The sequence below is a fragment of the Lactuca virosa genome, chromosome 5 (genome assembly GCF_052849685.1).
Source record: "Lactuca virosa cultivar CGN04683 chromosome 5, Lactuca_virosa_CGN04683_v6, whole genome shotgun sequence".
NCBI lineage: Eukaryota > Viridiplantae > Streptophyta > Magnoliopsida > Asterales > Asteraceae > Lactuca > Lactuca virosa.
The window spans coordinates 451,725,098-451,743,499 of NC_136430.1; the positions used below are offsets into that span (position 1 = coordinate 451,725,098).

At 34.8% G+C, this 18,402-nt stretch overlaps 1 protein-coding gene across 1 annotated transcript in view; it reads right to left on the reverse strand.

Annotated features, from left to right (window-relative positions):
* Positions 1-8,347: 8,347 nt before the first annotated feature.
* The window catches only part of XIJ (P-loop containing nucleoside triphosphate hydrolases superfamily protein), a 14,197-nt gene continuing 4,142 nt past the window's right edge, over positions 8,348-18,402 (reverse strand). Inside the window, exons 20-37 of the mRNA XM_079050448.1 lie at positions 18,253-18,402; positions 17,947-18,152; positions 17,749-17,868; positions 17,527-17,625; positions 16,521-16,634; positions 16,354-16,416; positions 16,095-16,205; positions 15,854-15,970; positions 15,594-15,680; positions 14,556-14,705; positions 13,395-13,535; positions 12,893-13,033; positions 12,678-12,788; positions 12,018-12,167; positions 11,661-11,800; positions 10,557-10,815; positions 9,660-10,422; positions 8,348-8,606 (exon numbers count right to left, since the gene is read on the reverse strand). The exon at positions 18,253-18,402 is cut by the window's right edge and continues 28 nt beyond it. Coding sequence (XP_078906574.1) covers positions 10,354-10,422; positions 10,557-10,815; positions 11,661-11,800; positions 12,018-12,167; positions 12,678-12,788; positions 12,893-13,033; positions 13,395-13,535; positions 14,556-14,705; positions 15,594-15,680; positions 15,854-15,970; positions 16,095-16,205; positions 16,354-16,416; positions 16,521-16,634; positions 17,527-17,625; positions 17,749-17,868; positions 17,947-18,152; positions 18,253-18,402 — 2,228 coding nt within the window. The 3' untranslated portion in view covers positions 8,348-8,606; positions 9,660-10,353. The remainder of the gene's footprint in view (positions 8,607-9,659; positions 10,423-10,556; positions 10,816-11,660; positions 11,801-12,017; positions 12,168-12,677; positions 12,789-12,892; positions 13,034-13,394; positions 13,536-14,555; positions 14,706-15,593; positions 15,681-15,853; positions 15,971-16,094; positions 16,206-16,353; positions 16,417-16,520; positions 16,635-17,526; positions 17,626-17,748; positions 17,869-17,946; positions 18,153-18,252) is intronic.

Below are 18,402 nucleotides of genomic sequence, written 5' to 3' on the forward strand. Positions count from 1 at the left end.
TTTAGTTCTATGTCGAAACAAATCAGAGATCGAGAAACAAATGTTGGACAATAAGTAAGACCATGTTCCATGTGTTTGTCCGGCTGATATCTTGAGAGCAGAGGATTATATGATCACTTATCTTAAATGGCGTATCATTATTATCTCAGTTCCGAGAGACTTTGAAAGAGCTACAATTGCTAGTCGGATCCTGAAGTCATATCTGCAAATATAGTTATTAGACTTATCCAAGTGGGAGACTGTTGGATATAGTGTCTAAGTCCATAACTTTATTTGGTATGTACTTGACCCGACCCGACATGGTCCATTTGGGTTGCATGGCATTGCAATACTTGGATAGACTAAATGAGAGAAAGGACACTTGTGATTATTAATATATTATAAGTTCTAATATATTAATAATAGTATTATTTAATTAGTATTGATCAAGTATTAATTTAGAATTAATTTGGTGATCAAAATGAGACTAATTAAATACATAGGGTTGATTATGACAATCATCTAATCTTTTATGGTGGATTCATGATCCATGGTTTATTGTGATTTGGAGCTCCATGGATATGGGAGTTACAAACCCATGGATCATTAGAAATCAAGAGTCATGACAATTAAGGGCATTCATAAGTAAACCCTAATTGTGACAGCACTATAAAAGGAACCCTATAGCTAGTAAAATCGGCGACTAGTTGATTCTAAGAGGGCATAACCGATTTTTGAGTGCAAGAGTATTCTCTCAAGTTATTCCAAGTCTTGTGGTGTTGTGTGAAGCATTTGAGGCACAACATTTGGGGTGCTAGGCTCACAAAGTCTTCAAGGAATCCAAGCAACAAGAAAGGTATGTACTTCTACTAGTTTTTATATTACATATTCCCCATGCCATGCTAGTTAGGAAGTAAACCTTGAAAAATCAAATTTGCATGTATATTAGAGAAAACATAGATTCAAGGTTTATAGGGTTGCATGTACACCATAGGAGTGTTAGAATGCTCAAAACCCATCAGATATATCGGCATCATTTGAGGGAAAGTCAAAGAATTTCATGTCATCATCATTCGAAAATTGATTAGTTTCAAGAAACTGGTCTACTTCATCTTGAAAATTTTCATCGTTGTTCAAATCAAAGGTTGACTTACTACCTTTCCTTTAAGGTAGGGGATATGAGATATTCTCGTCCTTAACCTGAGAAGGGTATACTTCAGAATCAAACAGAGTAAATGAGCGTGGGTGTCCAAAAATAGGTTGAGAAACCGACGGAGATGGAATGGTTTGAATTTCAAAGTTAAGAGAAGATTCTAGAGTCCCAAACAGTCTTTCAAAGTCAACTTCATATATGCCTTGATGATTGAGAGAACGGGGAGGTGGAGCATCGTAATGCATGATGTGAGTTGTGACATGGATCAGTTCTAAATTTTTGATGAAATGATCATAAAAAGTGATATCAAAGCTTTCGTCGATCACCCAAGTTTGTCGATTAAGGACACGAAAGGCCTTTGATTTTGAGGAATATCCGAAGAATATTGCTTCATCTTACTTTGGTTGAAACTTGGTAAGCTAATCTCGGCTGTTCTTGATAAAAACACCCGCATCCAAAAGTATGAAACAAAAAAATACTAGGTTTCCTATCGTTCATAGCTTCGTATGGAGTCATGTTGAGACGTCTGTTGATAATGCTTTAATTCTGAGTAAAGAAGGCAATGTTGATAGCCTCAGCCCAGAGATATAGTGGAAGATTGGCAAAATTCAACATGGATCGAGCAACTTCTACCAAAGTTATGTTCCTCCTTTCGACGACATCGTTCTGTTGTGGGGTGTAGGGAGCTAAAAAATTATGGTCAATGCCTTTTTCTACCAGAAATTTCTCAATTGTTGCATTGGTAAACTCTATTCTGTTGTCACTACGAACTCTTCGGACAATCATTTTGGTGGGTACTTCGATTCCCTTGATGAAATTGATGAGCTCAGAAGTTGTTTTGGATTTTAATTGAATAAAGAAGACCCATGCAAGTGAACAGAGTATAATCATCAACAATCACCAAAATCTATTTTTTATGGTGAAGATTCTCAACTGCTAAAGGACCAAAAAGATCTATGTGAAGAAGTTCAAGTGGTTCGGAAATTGATTTCTCAATCAAAACAGAATGACCTTTCTTGGATTTCTTCCCACATTCACAAGCAGCCCAAAGATGCTCGTTATCAAACTTGAGGAGTGGCAAACCTCAGACCATTTCACCAGACACCAGATCATTCAAGATGAGCAAGTCGTTGATACCATAGCCAGCTAACATCAGGGAATGATTTGGTTAAAACACACATTTGAGTTTTTATGACAATGAGATTTATATCCAGAGGATACATGTTTTTGTTATGACCATATTAAATCATACATTTTGAACGATCTTCATTCATGATGTATCTATGCTTATTACAAAATTCAACACGATGATGAGCGTCCGTGAGTTGAGTCACACTTATTAAATTTTGTTTCAACCCAGCTACTTAGGCTACAGTTGAGATGGTGAAGTTTTCATTGGTCGGGATGTCATAACCTCAAATGATGCAATTGGTGGTATTTCCGAAAGTAAAATAACTATCTTTTGGAGACAATTTGTATTCACGCAGGAAATCCATCTTTCTAGTCATGTGCATAGAACAAGCACTATTAATATATCATATTGTTTCTTGTTCTTCTTCACATATATAGCCTTCAAAACCAGTGAGATTTGGAGTTCTTAAGCTCCTTGTTAGCAACAGGGAACTTAAGTTTGTCTTTGGACTTGGTTGAGGACTTTGATACAGTGGGACTTACGGAACGTTTTTTGGATGTTCTTTTGGAAAGATACAAAATGTCAAGGTCTTTTCATTAATCCAAAAATCTTATTCAATTTTGATTGGATTTGGGATGATTTCGATCGTATAAATTGGTTTCTTAATTCTCCATTCATATTTCGGAATAGTTCCTTTTTGAAGCATTTGATTTTGAGAATCTTTGACTTTCTTTCCTTTATTCAAACTTCTGTCAGAGGTTTTAAAATTTGTAGTTTGGTAATTTTTGAAAATCTTGCCATCAAAAGTAGCAGTGAATGTAGGAGAGGAAGGTTTCCGAGGAGAACAAGCTTTTTTATAACACGTTTTTATAAATGATGTACTACTATAAACAAATTTAGATTTGCGACTGTTTTTCGGACTAAGGACACGCAGGTCAGAGGTAATAACAACTGAGGGTCTTTTGAGAATTCTAACTTGAATAAAGGTATTGTGGTTCCTAGTGGCCGGATAAACTACAGTTTGTGACACACTCTTTTTGGACTTCTCAACAAACATGTTGTTAATTCTAGACTTAGTTTCCAATTCCAAGGATTTTCTGGCTTCTACTTTCGGATGATCAATATCCTTCTTGTTTAACCAAGGTTTCTTCTTTGAGGTTTTGGAAGATTATCCTATAGAAGGATTGTTGAAAATTGGTTTAACAGGAACAAGAGTAGATTTGGATACAACTCTTGAGTTCGAAATAGAGGAATCCGAAAGAAAATCTTTTTTAGATTCCAGGATGATTTCTTAATCATAGTCACTATCGATGTCTGTCCATATAGAATCAGTGGCTTCGAAAGGTTTGTTATGGTCATGTCCAGATATATCAGGGACAATTTCTTCAATAACACAATTTTTTAGAGGACTAGAGTTTGGAATGAAGACTCTAGTACCTCACGTGCCACATGGAACATCTTGAGATTGATTCAGGTCCAAGGATATCAGAGGCAGAATTTGTGTGGAATTTGGACATGAAACAATGATATGATTGAACTCAAGAATCAATGATTGATAACCTACAGTTGGTTCACACAGGAACGACATAGGAGAGACACGGGTATCCAAATAGGTGTTGTTCGGAATATCACCCATATAAGTTAGGTTTTGAAGTTCCTCTAGAGGAGTAGCAACTTGGATAATAAATTTACCTCCAAGACTAGGTGCTTCGGACCAGGGATGATGAAAATTATGTGTCATGCGTTCATGAGACTCAACCAGATCAACAAAATTATGTACCCTTTTCTATGGGAGTATTAAGAAGAATGTTATCAGGAACTAAAAGATTTCTTTCACTAATTGAAATAGCACATTTGTCACTTAAGATAATACATTCATCTTTGACTATTACAAGTTCATTTTCTAATGAGTCTATCTTAAGCTTGAGGTCTTCAAAACGTAGTCTAAGTCTGGTCAATTCATTGTTCAGCTTCTCACTGTCATCTATGTTGGACTCATAAGCTTTTAGGAAGACTATCATATTTGATTCAATCTTAGTTATATAAGATTCACAAATAGATGTATCAAAATTATTTTCATAGATCATGTGGCATACCTATTGGATGTGCTTCGGTCAGGAGGGTCATTTCTAGCCATGTAGCAGTAGTTCGGTTATACATCATCATCATCATCACTATCTGAATACGATAACCAATACCCATAGTCACATTCAACAGTATGTCTCGCCATGAAGCACAAATTATTCTTTCCATCTTCTTCCTTCTCATCACCAGATGACCAATATACATCCACATTCCATGAGGCAGTGGCAACAAATGCCTTCTCACTTTCTGCCAACTCTTGATCATGCCTAGTGTAGTATGCAAAGTCCTTCACCTTCGGTTTTGGAGGATCATCGGCTCGACAATCTTTTGTAAAGTGGTTTACGAGACCATATTTGTGATAAATTAGTGTGGGTTTAACTGAGGGTGCAGTGGAGTGGTTTTTGGGGAACCGAAGCTTGGTTCGGAAGGTTTGGTCGATAGGAAGGAGGATTTTCAGCAGGCTTAGGATAAGGTTGAGGATTGTTTTGATGAGGAGGTTGGTACGACGACTAATTGTTTGACTGAAATTTGTTCAGAAAAGGATTTTGATTGTTATGCCATGGTCGTCAGTTATACTTCATGGATAACATAGTAAACTCTTGTTGGAAACGAAGTTCGGTATAAGCAACGTCTGGATTCATGACCTTGTGATTAGTCAAAGAGTTGAAAGAGCGTCATCTTCTTCAGAGAACCATCGCTTTGGAGACACGACTTGATGCTGCTCCATCCTTTTCTGATACAGTTGATAAACTTCAGATTGTGTTCGATTGGAGTTCTTGTCATCCCATGTGCCTTTAGATTGTTTACTAGGATTTTGTATCGATTAGCAGCAGATGCTACTGATTCTTCGGGAGTTGTAGTTTAATATGCTCAAAGAGAGATAGTGGGACACTAAACACCATTTCAAAGAATACAACATCATCAGTATGCAATTTCTCTATATCTAGAGCAGTAATAAGTGAAACTCAGATTTCTTCTTGACCCATGAGTTGAGCTGCAACATCTTTAACGATCTATCTAACTGGAACATGTGGCCCTTCTGTTACAGACCTCCAAATTTCAACACCTTTTTCTTTTGCAACCAAGAATCTCTCCATTCTTATCTTCCAATAATCATATTCTTCAACCACCAATGATAAGGCTCTCGTGGGGTAACCTAGGTTGTTGGCGATTTGCATTGAGTACAATGGTTGATTGGGGTTAGGAGCAGCCATTGTTGTGTTTTTTTAGCACAAATGGTATATAGAAGAATTTTTATCCTAATATAGAAATGATAGAGAAACCAAGTTATTCTCTATCAATGATAATACGACCTTGTTGATTCAAAGGACAACCACTCAATTTCTGATACCAATTGAAAGACCAAGGATATCACAGAGTAATGATTCAGACAAGGTATAATAACATATACCTCAAATAAACAACAACAATGAAGGCTATTAATGAATTCTAGTCAAGTCTGGATTATATCCACTCAAGCCTTGAAGAACAACCAAGTATTCAATGTAACAGTAAAATAAGAAATATGAATGAAACAAATATGCAAAGAGAATGCTTCGAGAGAATAACAAATGTGATTCTTGAATTTATAAAGGTGTACATAATACATGTGTTGACACTCCTATTTATAGTGACAAGGAGTTACAAATGACAAAATAGACAAATGTACAAAGGGCCTAGTAGCTCGGAAAGCTCAACAACTTCGGATGGTGAATCATTTTGGAAACACTCAATTGCTCGGATAGCCTAAGGATATTTTTTTCATGAACTAACAAGATAGATGAAAACGAATTTTTTAGTTTTTAAAATGCTTCTGGTAGGATTTTACGATCCAATTCGATCTTACTATCATGATCAGAGAACAATCTTATATAAAATCTCAATCTTGACAATCTTGGATAAAACTATATACATTTAAATTTTATTTTATGAAAAAAAAATAAAGTATTTTACAAAATATAAATCTACGATCAAGAAAATAATGTTATTTGATTGAACATTTAAATATAAATTACTTATTGAAATAAACTCAATATTTACTATATACCTAAGTAGGACCACGGCCGGTCGGCCACCACATAACAAAACTTTTTTTAGGTACGTTATGTTATTTATCTACAATTACTTAGGAAATGATCAATTCTATTTTTTCACTTTTTATATTTATTTTTAATAAATATGAAGCAACGAGAGAATGTAATAAATATGCAAATATGGAAAGAAAATAGATGAAACAAAAAGAGTAGTGGTTGTTTTATGTATCGTGCTGAAGGTCACCGCACTAATCACACTAGGTGGTGTAATGTTCTCCCACCTCCATACAATAATTAATATTCAAGAATTTAACCGAATCCGTTACAGTTTTCATGAATTTAAGCCGAGTCCGTTACAAACTCACACAATAGCTTAATGGCTACCGTTACTTTTCACAGATGAAAACCTACAAATAACGATCTGAAACCTATCGATTTTGCAGTATTTGAAAGATAATTTGTATCGAAGAAACAAATTTTGTAGGTGGAAGACGCACTAGTGTATGGAGCCATCCTCGGCACTTGCAGTGTTTACGGGGGTTTTTGGTCAAATGGGGCTGTGCTTCTGCTGTCGTCGTTTGCGTAACTTCATAAGACGGCTTATTGATTGTCTACGTCACCCACATCCTCCACCTCAACGACGTGTTTCTGCTAATCAAATATTGCATGCTGTTAAAGAGAGATATCAGTCTTGATTTAGCACTTCCCATGTCTTCGTATCTTTACATTAATGATTACATACATTACAGTAATATAATGGAGATCTATCTTTATCATTAAAAGGGTGATTAGAGGTGATAGATACCCTTCTACATGTAATTTGTCCTAAATTAAACCCTTGTGTCCGTGCCCATTTTTTTTTTCTTCACTTTAAGTACGGCGTCTTTCTTCTTTTGTGCCAAGCAGTTGCTTATCCAAAGAATACCAAATGAGGATATAGAAAATGACTGGGTGAATAACATTAAATTCATTATCAATTCTTTTCTCTTTTGTACATCAAAATAATGTGTTCTAACTTAAATATCTTCTTATTTCTGTTTGGTGTTGATATCATTAAATAAATAATCTAGCTTTACGAAATTGATCAGTCTGGTCGCCAAAAAAAAAAAAAGTCAAAACATTAAATTTTATAAAATGATCAAAATCTATCCATTATGGTCACATTGAAATTATGATCATATATCGTAATCTAGGGTCGCCAATGGTTTATTTATATATACATATTTTTTAGAATCGATTTAATTTAATGAAAACTATTCTTTTATATGTTGAATTCAAGATATGTTAAAGAGTATTTATATACTTGCTCTGTTACTATCTACAGTATAAAAACATAAAGAAAAAACGTATGGAATATTTAAAAGTTTTTTTTTTTTTTCCTTTTGAGAGAAGAAAAAAGGAGAACCCGAAATGAGATGTAATAACTTTTTTCAATTATTGGACAATCGTTACTTAAACTAACAAACTTTATATACAAAATTATCAAGTTTGTTATACCTTGTATGATCTGTTTCTTGAGATGCAGGCGAAAAAAGCTTCTCATGAAGCCTAGTAGCATAAACATATTACATGCCCAGATGTACAACATCAACTGCAAGTTAAGAATGAGCATGAAATATCATCATACAAGTGAATTGATGCCAAATTATATATTGAAATATTGGAAACCAATTCCAACTTAACAGGAGAGAGTAGATTTATATGGAACCATCCATAAAGAAAAATAATATATTATATATGTATGAGGGTAAAGGTACCTTGTCCTTGTGGTGCATCTCAACTGAGAAGTTCCTCCTTATATTCCTGCTGCTTATTCATGTATGCATATTTACAAACTTATAAAAAAAGAATATTATTTTGAAAACCTTTAGACCATGTTAAAAAAATATATTGCAAAAGGGGAATAACATCTCGTATAAAATGAAATGAAAGGAGGCAAGATGATATATATATATATATGGTGGCATGTACATATACCCTGAATTCTATGAAAAATTGATAAAACATACAAAGTAGTGTCTCATCATGTACAGCTCAAGACCTGTTTGATTGAGTTAAGAATTTTAAGATAAGATAAGAAGATACTGATACTGATACTGAATGCTCTAATTTATGTTATAACCAAAACAAGCAGGCAGGCTAGCTAGATGTTGCTTCTTCTTCGTGTTGTTTTTGTTGTTGTTGGTGCTCTGATGCATGGGAAGTGCAGTGCTCACATTGTTTCCTGAGAATCAAACAAATGCTCAATCGATTACACTACATGCTGTGCTTCTTTTCTTTTCTTTTCTTTTTTTCTCTCTTGAAAATCCAATCTTTATCTATTAACTTCTGTCTCCCAAAAATGAGTCAAAATGGCAATATGAGATGTTCTACCTAGAGAGCAAATATGTATGTTTTACCTATACATGTGGCAAAATCCTCTGACAAACACTTGTTTTTTTTTTAAATCTTAAAAATAATTAACGTGTTAAATATGATTTTTACAATATTATCAAAATAATAATGTTACTTTAATTTTAAATTAAATGATGTAGAGGGTTGTAAGCATTTGAATATAGTTTTCACAAGTAAGACAAGATATGTTTGTCTACTTGTATATCTCTGTTTTTTCAACATGTTGTGTACAATTGTAATCATTCAGTTTGCGTGCTTAAGTGAGTTTTGGAAACAAATAGAGACTAAAGTGGTGCTTCTTTTTAACTTAATGGACTTAATCTGGACAAGACTTAATTTGGTAAGATGTATATGTGTATTTCTTTTTGACTTCATGCAGAAAGAACGACTTAACAGGGAAGGTGACTTTCCCCATTATGTCTTTGACTTTTTACAAATTTGTCCTCGTTTATTTTTTCCTTCCATTCTGAAATATCTTTTAAACATCGTTCATCCAGCCAAACACTTAACAAGGCCTAAGTGACCCTGCTATTCAGCCAATGCTTGGCTTAGTTAAGAGATGAAGGATGTTACTGCATCTCTCTCTCTCTCTGTTGTCACACTCCTATGCTTAGAAAAATTGCTATTAACAGTAAAGCAAAGGAAGCCACAAAATGGTTGACTTAGATATCAGCAAACAATGCCACTTGATACTCAAATTTACTGACTCAACATGGTAAATTTGAGTCCATGTAGATATCAACCCCTCTCTTATTCGTTTCACGGGTTCCAAGACAAGCACTAAATGTAAAAAAGAGAAATAATAGATATGGAAGAGGGACAAGTGAGAAAATGAGTTTGTGAAAAAAGATGAAACTTTTGGGTTGAGAAATTGGAGTCTTACCGAAGGCCAAAGAAGAGCTGATGTAGGTGAATCGGCTGATGATGATGCTTTATGCGGGCCTTCTACTGGTACTGGTGTGGGAGGGAGGGGGGGATTATATCTTTCTTCCAAATTTATTTCATGATACGAATGATTAAAAGATAAGATATGATGAAAAAACAAAATTCTCGGACACCACACAAACAAATTCTAACAGAAATGACAACCATATGAGGTCATGTTCAAAATCCAATATGCAATAAAATTAACAGTTTATGAAAATGGAAGTCTATCCTCTATCCCAACCAGTTTCTAGTAGAAGGCCCTCTCTCTTCTTGCAATCTTACTTAAAGCTGTTTCCAGCTTCAACTGCACAATGTCCATATTTTCACAGGAGAACTTAGCAGCTAAGGCACAAATACTATTTATAGAAACTAACGACGTACATGATTCACCTAAATTTAACTTTGACAAGTTCACATGGCATATTGTGAAAATAACATGCAAGGATCCAAAAGAAAATCTTGAATAACATTTATGATGTTAACATAAAACAAACTGTGAGCTATACAATGACCATTAACTACTAAAACCTATGTACCAGGTAAAACCAAATCTATATATCTAAATTTTGGGAAGTCAGCTGAAGAGATTAATTACCTAGTGACTAGTGAGTCAAACTATATCATCTAATAAGAAGAAAAATGATATATATCTAACAAAATTTTCCATCAGAAGAAGTCATCAAAGGCCCCCTCCCTGTCACTTTCCCAGTTTTCAGATCCTGCACAAAGCAACCATCGAGAAAAAAAAAAAAAAAGATATATAATACTGTTTTTTCGGCTTTTTCCTGATTGGAAGAGATGGATTGGTTGTGGGATGATAAGGATAGAAAAAAAAAAAAGACTCTAGACTGACCTGGTTTTCAGGGGCAGAAAGGTCCTGAACTATCATCTGAAAAGCACCAGGAGTGAGAGAAGAGACTGTCTCTGTAGAACAAGTGGGAGGTGGGAAATTGAAATCGGAATCAGAATCAGTGGATGTAATATCAGAAGAGGTAGATGTGGAATCACCAAAACCATCTCTAACAATGAACCCTGAAGTTACACTGGAACTTGATGAAGCACACAATATACTTTTTAGCTCCGCAAATTGGTCTGACATGCTGTACATCATCCTGAGCCACACTAGATACATCTGGCATTAGTTGTAATTGTAATGGCATCATATCACACTTTCAATAATCTTTTCATCCTATTTATTATTCACTTAATTATATGTCCTATCCTATCTACACGATTCCTTCAATTCTACACCCCAACTCTTTCAACTCAATATTATTACTGATTAAAATATACTCTACTACCATTTTTACCGGCTAGGTTTTGGGTCTGACTTGGTTACCAACAATGTCAAATATATATACCATCCTAACTAACCTCTTTTCTTTCTCCCATGCCTTCACCTATTCATCTCCCAACTATCTATCAAACAAGCTATGCAACACTGTAAAAGATTGCAAGTAAACTAGTTTCAAGGAGACTCTTAGATTAATTGCATCAAGGTGAAGAAGTCCCATGTTGAGAGATTGCAAGCAAACTAGTCTTAAGAGAATATTACATTTAGTGTTGTACTATAAAAGAAAAAGAAAGAGAAAAATGTTCTATCTAGAATCCCATAATGGTAAGCGACCTACATCTTCAAAAACTAAGGATGTGAGCTTTCAGGCTTTAGTATGGAGTTCAATAAATGGCCCCCTTCAAACCTAAGAAACAGAAGAATATAGGATCATTATGGCATTAATATTATATTCACCTTTATGTGGAAGCAAACTTGGAGTTGTATCAGTAAATTTAAGAATAATAGCTTGACCAGGCATAACTGTCTATACATATCTTGAAATGCATCATTAATGGAACCAAAACTAAGTATCTCATTTTATCTTTATCAGGTGCTTTTTATAAAAATACGATGAAAAGGAAAGAGAATATTTGTTTAGGGTGGATGCCACAGTAATATTACCTATTCAAAGCATCTTGAAGTTGAAGTACCCTTTTTTCAGTTTCCTCCAACTTTATCCGCTTCATTTCACTTGATTCCAGGGCTTCACTGTACTTCTTTTCACATTCATCTGCTCTTTGTCTCTCTGATTCTAATAAATCCTGCATGCATATAATAAGTACATAAGGTGGATAACAAGTGAATAAGAGAATTAAAATTACATTTGAACACACTTTGTTTACTTTATGATGAGGTACCCTCAACGAAGTAAATATGACGGTTAAATTGGTCTTGATCTCCTCACTCAATGTTTTAATATCCAAGTTCCCCAAAAATGTCTAATATTCTTTTTAACTAAAGTAGAACCGGTGCTTTTACCTTGAGATTTTCCACTTCTACAGTTAAATTTTCAATCTTTTCAGTATCCACCAAGGAAACTGTGGCTTTCTCCAAAACAGACAATGTTTCACCTGATGCTTCCAATGGAGCCTCACGTTGCTGAACGAGCATTTTGTCTTCTGATTCAGTCTGCAAGATAAGGAAATTTCATGTTTGTCATGAAACATAATGTATTTTCATGTTTAATTAACACAATCAAAATTGAAATCGATACTAGTAAGGGATGATTTAGGTGCAAAAGGTGGAATTAGATATATGAAGAGTGATGAAAAAGTAAGGAATGAATTAGGTGCAAAGACCTGAAGGGGCTCTAAGGTGTGATAGATAGATAACTCCCGCTATGTTAAGGAAGCACACAAGCCTAATAACAAGTGAAAGTGAAATGCCATGAGGGATAGATATATCCTAAGGTTCTTTTTTACAAAATACAAAAAGAAAAGATGTCCCTTGAAAGTTCAGTTTAATGTCTACTTGCATTAAATTTTACCACTACTTGCTTTTGGAAAATCTTAAAACCATAATCATTGTTCATATTCAGATTACTTAGAGGCTTATTTTCCAAATAAAAAATAGAACCTCCTTCACACAACTTGAAATAAATTTACGTATATAGTATTGAAGTTACTGAAGTTAAAATACCCTTCTTTCAGTTTCTTCCAACTTTTGACGCAAAGTTTTGATTGATTCCAGGGCTTCAGAGTACTTCTTTTCAGATTCATCAGCTCGTTGTCTCTCTGAATCTAATTGACCCTACATATTGCAAATATGTAAAAAAGAATTAAAAGAGATCAAAGCAGAAAACACCAAGAACATACTTCACTAAGCAGGTAAGTTGATAATTAAAATAAAATTACCTTAAGATTTTCCACCTCAGCAGTTAAAATTTCAATCTTTCCAGTGTCCTCCATAGAAACTGACGCATGTTTCACAACAGACAAAGCTCTGTCAGATGCTTCCATTGCAAGCTCACGTTCCTTGGCCTCATTCAGATCAGTCTACATGATAAATTAACTTTATATTTGTGACAAGAAATACACAATTTCTTTTCATGTTCATTAAAAAATCAAAACTACAATCCACACTAGCAGTAGTGAGTAGTGACAGCTAGTATGAATGATTTCAGGTACTTGAGGTTGTTTAATGAATTCACATGTGTTATGTTTTCTTTTCCCTAGAACATTGCTACTTATAAGTGAATCAAGAATGATTTCTATGTGGTTTGACATGTTGGTAGTTTGGCTTCATGTGACACAACTTGTATTTACTTGCAACAAATATTTTGTCTACAGTGTACATATTTGCCACTATTATAATGTGGATGAGACAAAAGAAAGCATAGTCTTGAAATTGAAGTACCCTTCTTTCTGCTTCTTGAAGTTGAAGTACCCTTCTTTCTGTTTCATCCAACTTTAGACGCATAGATTCGACTGTTTCCAAGGCTTTTGAGAACTTCTTTTCAAATTCATCAGCCCGTTGTCTTTCTGATTCTAGTAAAGTCTGCATGCCAATAACTATATCAGATTCAGATGCCAATAAGCATATACTTCCAACCTTATATAGCAACAAAAGCATCATTAACTTGGCCTAATCATTGCCTTGCTTTTTAGGCCTTTTCAGATTAAGTGCATAGATTAAATTTACTCATATTGCATCTTCCGGTTTGAAGAAAAATCAGCTCAAGTGTAATGTAACAATCATACAGTTTCTCCTAGGAATGACACCACTTATAGAATTAAAAAACTGAAATAATAGATGTCTAGTCATCAATCAGTAACATAACATGACATGTGTAATCAAGTTTAATATACTCAAATGTTTGCACCTCCTAAATTGCTTTACTAAAAAACTGGATCATTATTTTGATAATAACTATTGTAATCAGGTTTAATATATCAAGTATTTATAAGTTTAAAAAGAATGGACAAAAGAAGTGCTGCAGGGTCATCCCAACCCGTTTTGACCATGCTAAAAATTAACCCATTTTGACTTGAGCTCATTTTGATTTGTTACCCAACTTGCTCCACCCACTGATTTTCGACCCCAAAATATCTCCTTAAAGCAGGGATACACACAATAAGGCATAAAGCAGGAACTAGCAATAAGGCTCAAAGAGAAAAAGGGAACAAAATAGGAGAAAAAATTAGGCAGGCAAATGTAGAACGAAAGGCACAGTCCTATTTGAGGGTGGGAAAGAGTAAGGAAGCTGCAAGTAATGAGGGAGCAACAGTAAAAAGTATATACTGTATGAAAAGCTCAAACAGGATGAAGGTCCCTTAGGGCCTAGACTACTCCTATGTGATTCCAAGTATCCGGAACTTAAATCACCAGTAAACACCCCTTCAACTCAACCACAGCAGATGTCACTAAAAAAAAGCATCTGAAGCTATCATGTACACTAAGATACTGGTGAAATAAACCAATTTGAACAAACACATTGTAGCACATATGCATAATTATAAGAAAAAAACCAAGTGGGTGAGGAGGGACAAGAATATTTTTTATTAAAGGTGAAATTACCTTGAGGTTTTCAACTTCTGTGCTTAAACTGTCAATCTTTTCAGTGTCATCACCAAACACAGGAACTTTTTTTACAACAGATAAACCTCCAACGTATGCTTCGGCTGCAGACCCGTTTTCCCTAGCATGCAACCCGTCTTCCAATCCAGTCTGCATAATAAAATAATTTAATATTTCTTGTGATACAAACACAATTACTTTTCATGTTTGTTTAATCAATCACAATCACAATCCCTGGTAGTGATATCAGGCTAACAGGTAGTATGTATTCATGAGTTTGTGGTTAAACTTGGACGCAATTACTATATGCTCAGTATGTCTTTTTTGTGATTATCTTACCATGTAATAAACAGGACTACTGATGGAAATTTCAAGTCATACATGAATCAAAATTGTAATCAAAAAACCAAAATGACACACATCAAGCTTCTGGATGAAAAAAGATTATCATAACTATGTTATTTATTTACTTGATGTTGAGGTCCTTCTATGAGAATATATGGCACCTAAGTAAGTCTTAATTTTCTCACCTGATGAAACTGAAATTCCAAATAATGCATTTCTAAATTATTTTCTAATTCTACAGTTGTTGTGAGTAACTTTGGTGTATAGTTTAGTATTTTACATTACTGCATGTTCACAATAGACGAAGCTTCATCAGATGCTTCTGTTGCAGACTCACGTTCCTTGGGGAGCAAACCGTCTTCCAATTCAGTCTGCGAGCATGATAAGCTTAATTTTATATTTCTGATGATACCAACATGTACAATGTCTTTTCATGCTTCTTGAAACAATCAAAATTACAATCCACACAAGCAGTAAGGTACTATCTATTCAGGTATACTAGATTAAGCTCAGAAGTCAGAACAAACTAATTTTATGCACCTATAATAACTAAATAACCATGTGATAAACTAAGCTGCTGATGGCCACAAAAATGACCTCATCAAGTGTTCAACATTAGAAGTCATTATTTAACACATACAAACCAAGAGAGGTTAAGGAGAGGAGAGAAAAAGTATATTAAAACAACATTACCTTGAGATTTTTCATGGTGGTGGGACTGTTAGATACTTCCATTACAGAATCACGATCCTTGGCATGCCATCCGTCCTCCACTTCAGTCTGCATGATAAAGCTAACTTTATATTTCTGATTCTAAAAACATGTCTTTGTCTTGTTTTTTGAACAATCAGAGTTACAATCCACACTTATAATGGTAACAGCCAAACTGGCAGCATGCATGCATGCAGGAATAATGATTAAACTCAGATTCAATAGTTTTATATTGTGATTACCTTTAGGTTTTCTGTATCACCATCCTTCATTAAGACTACAGCTTCTTTCATAATGGACAAAGCTTCACCTGATGCTTCAGTCGCTTCCTTAGCAAGCAATGTGTCACTCACATCAGGCTGCAAGATAAGATATGAGCACAATGACTTTCATTCTTAGTTAAAACAAATTTTCATTAAATTTCATCTAGTTATATATTTGACAGTTTGAAACTATATATGACTTTCATGCTTGTTGAAGTACCTTTCTTTCAGTTCCTTCCAACTTTAGACGCATAACTTTGATTGTCTCCAGGGCTTCAGCATGCTTCTTCTCAGATTCATCAGCTCTCTGTCTCTCTGATTTTAATAAAGCCTGCATGCCTTAAATATATAAGATGGCTAATTTGAAATAAATCTTCTCGAGAACATACATATATGTCATCATTTATGGAGGACTAAACAAAAGCAATCATAGTCTGAAGTTTTCAGTTTCTTCCAACTTCATAATTTCAAATTTTTACCTGGGCTTCAGCATACTTCTTCTCAGATTCATCAGCTCGTTGTCTCTCTGATTCTAATGAAGCCTGCAAACATATGAGCCTATAAGACAGGTATTATTGTAGTAACACATACAAATCACAGGGTGGGCAGAGAGATTTATAATCATTTTATATGGAACAAACCATACCTTCAAATTTTCCACCTCAGCAGTTAAGCCATCTATCATTCCCCCATGGGCCCCATCAGGTGCATTTGTTGCATACTCGCGTTCCTTGGCAAGCAATGATTGTTCCAACTGAGTCTGCATGATAATGTAACATGTATTTCAGGAATCTGATGGAGCCTCAATTAGTTGACTTGTCTACTTGTCTTTTGATCATTATATAATTTCCATGTGATCAAGAGCCTACTGATGAAAGAATAACTTTCTAGTCTGGCCTAACACTTGACATGGAGGCATTCACATCAAATGCCAAAAAAATTGAGAGGCATGAAATATACTGAGATATAAGAATATTGATGGAAAGAATAAGGTGCAAAGACCTAGCGGAGGAGTTTTAAGATTGTGGCCTGTTATATATAATGACTTGGAGGTTGTTCCTTTTTTACTTAATGAGTTTTATGGGCCAAGAACTTAATCTGGACAGCTATATATGGCTGTTTCTTTTATACTTAATCTGGACAGAATGACTTAAAGGATTAACCCAAAAAAACATGGCTTAATGTATTGGGATTTAGGACACCAACCCTTTACCTATTTTTCTGCAGTGTTTGCACCCAACTCCTTTCAGGTTAAAATTGATGAAAATTGTTTGTTGGAATGCAAGGGTAAATGGGTAATATGATTAGTCACATTCAGATGTTTATTCAGTCAATAAAAGAAACAGATCTTTATCCAGACAGACATCATTACCTACACAGCAGCTCTACTGCTCTACCCATACAGGACTTATTGGGGGGAAAAGGAAACAACCCTTTAGATACCTAATACTAGAGTAGTTTAGTCTATTCTATTTACAATTAGTGATTTCTATTTTAGTATAAAATAACCTTTAAGAAATGCAGATAGAGATAGACATGTGCTTCACTTCATATTCTGGTATATAGTTTAGTATTTTATAGCCATACATGGTAAGCAAATACAAACCAGTGGAATGGAATGAAGGATTATCTAGAAAATGAACTAATGTTACCTTTAAACGTATTTCATGCTCTAAACGTTGTGTAAGCTCTTGTACTTGTTTTTGAAGCTTATCCTTCAACTCTTGCAGTGCCCCATTGTCCCTTGCAGCCTGTATAAGTTGAAAGTAAGCAACAAATGATATAAAGACTGGTTCAGCAGAATTTTTGGATAGAGAGAAACTAGGATTGATCAAAGACCTTATCAATCAATATATAAGATAAAGAAAACAAACCATCTTTAATCTGCGAAGCTCTCTCTTAGCAACTCTTTGCCTCCATCCACATTGTGTTGCCACTGTTGCCTTTGAGAGTTTCTTATACTGAATATACTCTCTATGACCACGCCATTTGGCCTAGAAGAACTGACTCATATTAGAGCAACAGAAAAAGGTTTGGATTTATAAATAAGCATGTGAAAGCCAGGTACTGACTTCTAAAAGAGTAGCTGCCTTTTTTTCTCTCCTGTATCCAAGCTCATGACGAGCTATCGTTGCTCTCACACCTGCCTGAATGAGAACCACTGCATGCCTGAGTCTGTTGTAGGAAGTCCTTAATGTGTATCGCCTAAAGTTAGTCTGAATTTTCGTTGACACAGCCGTCTTTCTCATATCTTCATATGCCTTAGAAGCAAGCTTTCCTGGTAAGAAACAATACAAGAATGAGTGTAAAACACAGTTCCATTATTATATATATATACACACACATCAAGAAAAAAGAAGCAGAATCCAAGAACAGACCTCTGCATAAAGTTTGCAAGGCAACAGCAAGATTGGCCATAGCAAGAAAACGCCTCCTAATGAGAAAACTTCTTGTTGTTCTCTGGATAGTTACGACTGCAGCACTAAGCCTTTCTGATCTCCTTGCATCTAATGCAGCCATATGACCGG